This window comes from Rhincodon typus, unplaced genomic scaffold (assembly GCF_021869965.1).
Source record: "Rhincodon typus isolate 14 unplaced genomic scaffold, sRhiTyp1.1 hic_rhity00007794, whole genome shotgun sequence".
Taxonomy (NCBI): Eukaryota; Metazoa; Chordata; class Chondrichthyes; order Orectolobiformes; family Rhincodontidae; genus Rhincodon; species Rhincodon typus.
This window is the reverse complement of record NW_025973432.1, coordinates 1-9,079: the sequence shown is the minus strand read 5'-3', so window position 1 is coordinate 9,079 and position 9,079 is coordinate 1. Positions and strand designations below refer to the sequence as shown.

At 44.0% G+C, this 9,079-nt stretch overlaps 1 protein-coding gene across 1 annotated transcript; it reads left to right on the top strand.

Annotated features, from left to right (window-relative positions):
* Positions 1–1,397: 1,397 nt before the first annotated feature.
* On the top strand, positions 1,398–7,430 carry LOC125482257 (dynein axonemal heavy chain 14-like; the record flags this gene model as incomplete). The annotated part of the gene is made up of 3 exons (XM_048594295.1): positions 1,398–1,523; positions 4,660–4,754; positions 7,271–7,430. Coding segments are annotated over 3 exons (381 nt in total), but the record flags the coding sequence as incomplete, so codon positions are not given.
* Between the last annotated feature and the right edge of the window lie 1,649 nt (positions 7,431–9,079).

Here is a 9,079-nt window from a genome sequence, read left to right as displayed (position 1 = left end):
AAGGGTCTAGGCCCAAAACGTCAGCTCTCCTGCTCCTCTGATGCTGCTTGGCCTGCTGTGTTCATCCAGCTCTACACCTTGTTATCTCATGTTTCAAATGCTGTCAGGTTTTTATAGAGTACTTCAGGAGAAACTGTTTCCAGTGACGGGGTTGGCTTCAGAGGATACAGACTTAATGTAATTGGCAGAAGAGTCATCATTTTACAAGGTGCATTAACATTCATGACCAGGAGGGACCCTGGAAGAAAACTGTCATAATTTTCCAAAACATTTTGCAGATTTGGATAAATATTTCTAAAGGAAGAAAGTATGTTTCCAAAAGTGAGATTGTGGCCTAGGTGTAATTTGACTGGACTGTAGTTCAGAGGGCCAGGTTAATGATCTCTGGGCATGTGGATAAATTCTGACATGGCAGCAAGTGAGGGAGGCTGTGGCTGACTCAAAACTGCCCTCTGAAATGGCCCAGCAGACTGGCAACAAATGCTGGCCTTACCAATAATACCACCTCCCATGACAGCATGCTTAAAAGGCAGTGCCAGGCAACAGCCATCTCCAACAAGAGAGAATGTAAGCAATGTCCCCCTGACATTCAAAGGTGTTACCGTCAATGAATCATCCATTAGCTACATTCTGGGTGTTACCATTGACCAGTGTAAAGACCACATGGGACACTGCTTCTAAACAGAAAGAATATGTAAGGAGTTGTTTGCAATTTGAGAAAACAAGTAACACTAATTGATGCATACAAGACAATGTTAGTTCTAGGGGTCTTCGAGTCCAGACAATTGGCACCATGTATTCTGGTCACTGCACCTCAGGAATGTTATCCTCAGCGCAAAATGATACCGGGCCTTAAAGCAGTTTAATGAGAACAGGTTGCAGCTACCTTGCTTGTATTCCCTTGGCTGGAGATGAGTGTGTAGAAAGTTCTCGATTTGACTGCGTGAGTTGTTAGGGAGAAACTGTATCCACTGTAAAGGAGCCAAGGAGAAGGGAGCAGTAACTCACAGTTAGAGGTGGCTTCTGAGGGATAATGTCAACAAGCTTAGATCTGACACACGCAGTGGTGGCAACCAGCAACTTTCCCTCTCTCAAAACATCAGTTAGAACTTTCTAAACTGAAACTTTTACAGTTTTGATGGTTATGATACCAAGACAGGTGGATGCTACAAGATGCAGATTCGCCATGACATCACTAAGTGACAGAACAGAGTGAAAGGGCCGAAAGGCCACTTCCTGCTCCTACATTGCTCAGCTGTGATTGGTGGAGATTTTATTGTGACAAATTATGAAAACAGTTGTAAGGTGGAATGGTGTCAGATACACAGTGGAGATTTGTGTGTGTGTGTGTGTGTGTGTGTGTGGTGTCGGGCTAACCACACCTATCCTTTCTGCAGGAGATTGAACAGTTAGTGCAGAAACTTAAAGATGATACTGAGGCCGTGGAAGAGGTGCGTGCCATTGTGAAACACGAAGAGGAGATCATGGCTGAAGAGACTCGGATTGTGCAGGAATACGCTGAGGTAATTGCTGCTATTTGACTCTATTTAACTCTGATCACAAGGTACGAAGGTTTGCTGAGGCCCTCAGTCAGATCACTTCTCAGCTCTGGTTAGATCAATCCTGTAGAACTAAGCTGGGACTTTTGACATTGCTGATGCAATGCTTAAATATATGGCATTTAATTAACATGACCTGATATTTGCCCACTGTTTGAATGTTCCAAGGTTGTGTTTCCCCCCCACCTCTCTCTCTCTCCCCCTCCCCTCTCTCCCCCTTTTTGTTCCCCCCCCCCCCCCTTTTGCTTCCCCCCCTCTCTCTCTCTCTCCCAGTTTGTGTCCCCCCTCCCTCTCTATCACAGTTTGTGTTCCCCTCTCCCTCTCTCCCAGTTTGTGTCCACCCCCTCCCTCTCTCTCCCAGTTTGTGTTCCCCCCTCGCTCTCTCTCTCCCAGTTTGTGTTCCCCCCTCGCTCTCTCTCTCCCAGTTTGTGTTTTCCCCCTCCCTCTCTCTCTCTCTCAGTTTGTGTTTTCCCCCGTCTCTCTCTCCCTCTTTCTCCCAGTTTGTGCTCCCCACTCTTTCTCTCTCCCAGTTTGTGTTTTCCCCCTCTCTCTCTCCCTCTCTCTCCCAGTTTGTTCTCCCCACTCTTTCTCTCTCCCAGTTTGTTCCCCTCCTCCCTCTCTCAGTTTGTGTTCCCCCATTCCTCTCTCTCCCAGTTTGTGTTCCCCCCTCTCTGTTTGTTTCCCCCCCCCCCCCGTTTGTGTTTTCCCCCTCCCTCTCTCAGTTTGTGTTTTCTCCCGTCTCTCTCTCTCTCTCTCCCCTCTCTCTCTCCCTCCCTCCCAGTTTGTGATTTCCTCTCTCTCTCTCTTCCAGTTGATGGGAACAGTGTCGAGGAAGCTTTACTTTCAGTTTAAAAGGGTAGATGCAGAATCTAACTTGATCTACCCCCATGCTGTCCCTGTCTGGGGAGTGTTTGATGGGGACAGTGTTGAGGGAACTTTAGTTTGAAAGAGTAGGGGAGGCTTTACTCTGTATCTAATTCTATACTGTACCTGTTGTGGGTGTCTTTGATGGGGACAGTGTCATAGGGAGTTTTACATTCAGTTTAAAAGAGCACAGGAATCTTTACTCTGAATTTAATCCTGTACTGTCCCTGTCTGGGGAATGTTTGACGGGGACAGTGTCAAGGAAACTTTAGTTTTGTTTTAGAAGAGTTGGGGGATGTTTACTCTGTATCTAACCCTGTGCTGTACCTGTCTAGAGAGTGTTTGATGGTGTCAGTGTCAGGAGAGCTTTATTTTGTATCTATCCTCCTGTCCCTGTCCATGGAGTGTTTGATGGGGGGGACAGTGTAGAGGGAACTTTATTCTGTATCGATCCCCGCACTGTCCCGGCCCTGGAAGTGCTGGATGAAGACTGTGTATGGGGAGCTTTGTTCTGTATCTTTTTTAAAACTCATAGACGGGAGGAGAACATTGCTGGATACTAGACCAGCATTTATTGCCCATCTCTAATTGCCCAGAGTGCAGTTAAGAGTCCACCATATTGCTGTGGGTCTGGAGTCACATGTAAGCCAGACCAGGTAAGGATGGCAGGTCTGATGAAGAGTTTTGGCCTGAAGCATTGACTTCCCTGCTCCTCAGATGCTGCCTGACCTGCTCTGCTTTTCCAGCTCCACATTTGTTGACTCTAGCTTCCAGGTCAAGTCCTTACTGTCTCTAAGGATGACAGATTTCCTTCCCTAAAGGACATTAGTGACCCAGATGGGTTTTTCCGACAGTCAACAATGGTTTCACGGCCATCATTAGATTCTTAATTCCAGATTCTTTCTTGAATTCAAATTGCACCACCTGCTGCAGTATGATTTTTACCCGGGTCCCTGGAACATTAGCTGAGTTTCTGGATAAATTGTCTACCAATAATACTACTAGGCTATTGACACCTTGTGCTGTAATTCAAAGATTTGAAATTTCCTAAAGTGGTTAATTTCTTTGAAAAATAAAATTCTCTTCAGACACCACATCAAAGCCAGCTACATTATTATTGACCTCTTTAAACTGTCAACTGACTATGGACTCCAAACCATCCAGCTGAGTTCATGCAGTCAATAAAAGTCCACTCAGCATCAGAGTGACATAATAATACTCTCCCAAGGGCAACTAGGGATGAGCAATAAATGCTGGCCCATCCAGCAATGTCCATGTCCCATCAGTCAATAAAGGAGACAAGAAAAACACCCTTGGGGAAATTTCACAAACAACTCCTGTAACTGCAAGACCAGTTGGTATTTTTTTAAACCACACCAGATGGCCTGTCAATCAAAGAAGTCTTTTTAACTCTCGCTGACAGCTTCAGGGGAGGTAATAGCCTAGTGGTATTATCTGTTAACCCAGAGACCCAGATAAGGTCCTGGGGACCTGAGTTCAAGTCCTGTCATTCGATGGTGGAATTTAAATTCAATAAATATCTGGAATTAAGAGTCTAATGATGTCTGTGAATTGATTGTTGGGGGAAAAACCCATCTGTTTCACTACTGTCCTTTAGGGAAGGAAACTGCCATCCTTACCTGGTCTGGCCTATATGTGACTCCAGACCCACAGTAATGTGGTAGATTCTGAACTGCCCTCTGGGCAATTAGGGATGGGCAATAAATGATGCCGTCATCCCATGAATGAATTTAAAAATGTATTTTTTTATGGTTAAAGAGTGGGGAATTTAAAACTTTCATATTATGAGACTAGACTTATTTTTATCAATTGTTCAAGAGTGTTCTTGTTGCTACATAAGTTTGCGACTCCAACACTGCAAGTTAAGACCCTAATGGCAACCAGAATAGGGTCTGTTTGAACTCAACACCCAGTTCAAATGATCCTGCTGAGTTTAGGTTTCCCACCTGTATACCATCCTCTTCCATCCAACTATACAAACGTGTTTATTTGGGACTGAGGCTGGTAGTTCAATGTATCATCCATCATTTTCATCTGCCACTATCTCAGTCTGGAGCTGGATGTGATGAAGTTCAAGGTTGGGAGAGGGAAGAAGAGGATCATATTGGTGAAGTTCCTAACTAAGCCAGGATATAACCCTGCTGTTCATTCTCACTTTCTTCATGTCATTGAGCTCCATTTACCAGTTTAAAGGAACTTTGATGTTGACTTGCAGCAAGCGACCAATGAACTGAACAACGTGCTTCCTATTTTGGAAAAGGCCATTGTCGCTCTCCAAGCCCTGGATAAGAGCGATATTTCAGAGATCAGGTATGGTGCTTGTGCAAAGGTGCACCTGTTCTCATTTCAAACTGCATTCTAACTTACAGTTACACTCTTACAGAGAGCAATGGAGGTACATAAACAGAAAGTTTTAAAAGTTTATTGTAAAAAGGAATACAGAATCCTTCATTTATTAGCAGACACAACATTCTGTGAAGTAGGGTGTGTATAATGTCTTTATGAATTTGGATGTTTGAATTTTGAATTAGTGGCCAATGGGTTTTCTGTGTACCTGAAGGGGTTTAATGATTAACTTTAGTATTTCTGTAGCCATGGTGTTAAAGTTTAAAACAGTTTGAGAGATAGCCTCCAATAAATAATTGGGAGAGTTTACGAGCAAACAAAATACACAGTAGGGCTTCCGATGAAAAGGTTTTGTACTTTTTCAAGCTTGGGGGAAATGTCCGTGACATAGAGAAAAATCTTCCAATGTTTGCTTCAGATTGGGGAAGTTCTGAAGATGTCTTCGTTGAAGATGGATGTTTAAAGCAGTTGCTCCTAAGAAAGGGAGAAGATAGTTTGAATTTATTTTAAAAATAACCTTAGAGTAAGGAATTTAGTAATATTATCCAGAAGTGTTTGGTTAAAACCCTGCAGTGGTTATTTGAAGTTGAGAAGACTTTGGAAGAGGCTATCAGATTCTCCACTCTAGAAGTTGAAGCCAAAGAGTTTCTCTCCGATGTGAAAACTGTGAATACTTTTTGGAATCTGTAAAGGAATGTTTTGAAATTAATAGGATTATATTTTTACTAAGAGACTCAAAGTCTTTAAATGTGTGTTCTCTATAAATTGTTTGTTCTACTTGTCTTTATCCTTCGTGATATTAGCTTCTGTTTATTGTTAACACTAGATCTATAATATTGTGAGGTTATGTTTCAGTTGTTGTAATTTTTTTCAACTTTGGTAAAACTTTTTAGAAATCCTATGATCTATCAAGCCAGATTTTAGTTTGAGATCATATCAGTACAAAACAAAACAATCTATGCCAAATCTTTATGAATCAGCTGGAGTGCTGTGTGCAGTTTTATACATTACATTTTTGGACAAATATGAAGACCCTAGAGAAAGTGCAGAGAGATTTATTAAAATATTACTACGGATGAAGAAAATTACTTACCTAGAAAAGGTGATTCTCTCCCGATTTGATAGACATGAGCAAAATCAGGAAAGGGTTGAAGAGAGTTATGAAGGTGAAACTGTGTGCAGTGATAACATCTGTAAATCTGTTTCTCTCTCCATTGATGCTGCTAGATATGTTGAATATTTCTAGCACACACAGTCCTATGCACAGACACACAAAACACACACACATACACCTATAAGCCATACACACTCCCCATACCCCACCAAACACACACAAACACACACAGACATACTCCCCACATCCCACCAAACACACAAACGCGAACACACACACACACACAGAGTCCTATGCACACACACACAAAACACACACACCTATAAGACACAAACACTCAAGCACATAGACACACACACAGTCTCTCTCTTTCTCACATACATATACACAATCTCCCTCTCTCTCACACACAGACACACAGTTTCTCTCTCTCTCTCAAACACACACACACACACACACACACACACACACACACACACACATACACACACACACGCATATACACACTCACTCCAGGAAAAGAGACAAAAAAAGATAGATTGCTCTTCAGAAATTGAAAAAAAAATCACATTGCTTGGTGGGTTATTCTTGATAAAACATAGGATATTCCTTAGCCTGTTGCTTTGATATTCTGACAAGTGTAGTCTAATCCCTCATCATGCATGGTTGTCTCTGAAGTCTTGCAGACACAGTTTGCTAAAGCAATACTGAAATGTTATTTCAGTTGTTCTTTCAAAAGATCATATTTTTACCTTAAACTGATATCATAGGTTTTCTTTTCTGAAGTTGGACAGATCAGTTGGGCAGCTTGTTATTAGCAGGCTTTCCTCCACTTGATCTGAATAAAGCAAGCACCTCTTCAATCCAGTCACTGTTCAAATCAGCAGTGTCAGGGTTGAAAGGAAAGCCAGCAGACATACAGGAATCCCAATTTTAAAAGATCTTGTGGCTACAGTGAACCTTTCATGATCACTTTAAAGAGATCACTCAACGATTGTCCTCAAGACTTGAAATAAATTTATTTCCCCACAGCCCCTCAAAATGTAAATCCTTCAAAAAATGTTAAATAGAAATCATTTTCACAACACTGTAATACCCTGGACCCTTGTCACGAGGCAACATGTTTTCCCACCCATTTATTTAAGGCACTAAATTACTAGATACCATCTCTTCAGTTCAAAAAATCTATAATTTACTTTAAAATGCAGGTAAACAAATAGGCCTTCTGACTCCTCATCACCAAGCTCACAAAAACTCCAAAAATGAAATAAAAATCATGTCTTCCATTTTGACGAGCTAAATACGGAATAAAAATGAAAGTTCTACATTTTTCCGCATACTAACCCTCTTGAACCTGTGTGTGCAGAGTCTACACCAGCCCACCAACACTGGTTCTCACAGTGATGAATGCAGTCTGTGTATTGCTGCAGAAGAGCCCTCAGTGGACCACAGCCAAGCTGCTGCTCGGAGACCCCAGCTTCCTGAAGCACCTCCTCAAACTGGACAAGGATAAGATTCCCGAAAAGGTGAGATTCCCTAACACTCACTGAGCACCGAACGTGACAGTTGGGGAGCTTATGGCCAAGTGGTATTATTACAGGAGTTTCAGTCCAGAGACCTCAAATCTGAATGCAATAAAATGTCTGGAATTAAGAGTTTAATGATGACCGTGAATCCATTGTCGATTGTCGGAAAATACCATCTGGTTCACTAATGTCCCATAGAGAAGGAAACTGCCATCCTTACCTGGTCTGGCCTACATGTGACTCCAATCCCACAATAATGTGGATGACTCTGAACTGTCCTCTCGGCAATTAGGAATGGGCAATAAATGCTGCCTGGCTAGTGATGTCCTCATCCCGTGAATGAATAAAGGAAATAAAACACACAAATTCAGTAGGTGGGGAGAAGGGCATTGGCTCCTCCCAAACCTGTGCCTTTACCACTGAAAAGGACAAGGGCAGCAGATACATGGGAACACCACCCCCTGCAAGCTCCCCTCCGAGCCACGCACCATCCTAACTTGGAAATATATCACCTTTCCTTCAGTATCATTGGGTCAAAATCCTGGAATTACCTTCCTCATAGGCCTGAGGGTGTGTGTGTAGAACACAGCCTGCATGGGATAACAAAGTGTAGAGCTGGATGAACACAGCAGGCCAAGCAGCATCAGAGGAGCAGGAAGGCTGACGTTTCGGGCCTAGACCCTTCTTCAGAAATGGGGGAGGGGAAGAGGATTCTGAAATAAATAGGGAGAGAGGGGGAGGCAGATAGAAGATGGATAAAGGAGAAGATAGGTGGAGAGGAGACAGACAGGTCAAAGAGGCGGGGATGGAGCAATTAGAGGTGAATGTAGGTGGGAAGTTAGGGAGGGGATAGGTCAGTCCAGGGAGGATGGACAGGTCAAGGAGGGGGGATGAGGCTAGTAGGTAGGAGATGGGAGTGGGGCTTGAGGTGGGAGGAGGGGATAGGTGGGAGGAAGGACAGGTTAGGGAGGTGGGGAGAAGCTGGGCTGGTTTTGGGATGCGGTAGGGGGAGGGGAGATTTTGAAGCTTGTGAAGTCCACATTGATACCATTGGGCTGCAGGGTTCCCAAGCGAAATATGAGGTGCTGTTCCTGCAACCTTCGGGTGGCATCGTTGTGGCACTGAAGGAGGCCCAGGATGGACATGTCGTCTGAGGAGTGGGAGGGGGAATTGAAATGGTTCGCAACTGGGAGGTGCAGTTGTTTATTGCGAACCGAGCGTAGGTGTTCTGCAAAGTGGTCCCCAAGCCTCCGCTTGGTTTCCCCGATGTAGAGGAGGCCACAATGGGAACAGCGGATGCAGTATACCACATTAGCAGATGTGCAGGTGAACATGTTTGATGTGGAAAGACTTCTTGGGGCCTGGGATGGGGGTGAGGGGGGAGGTGTAGGGTCAGGTGTAGCACTTCCTGTGGTTGCAGGGAAAAGTGCTAGGTGTGGTGGGGCTGGAGGGGAGTGTGGAGCAGACAAGGGAGTCACGGAGAGAGTGGTCCCTCCGGAAAGCAGATAAGGGTGGGGAGGGAAAAATGTCTTTGATAGTGGGGTCGGATTGCAGATGGCGGAAGTGTCGGAGGATGATGCGTTGCATCCGGAGGTTGGTGGAGTGGTACGTGAGGATGAGGGGGATTCTGTTTTGGTTGTTATTGCGGG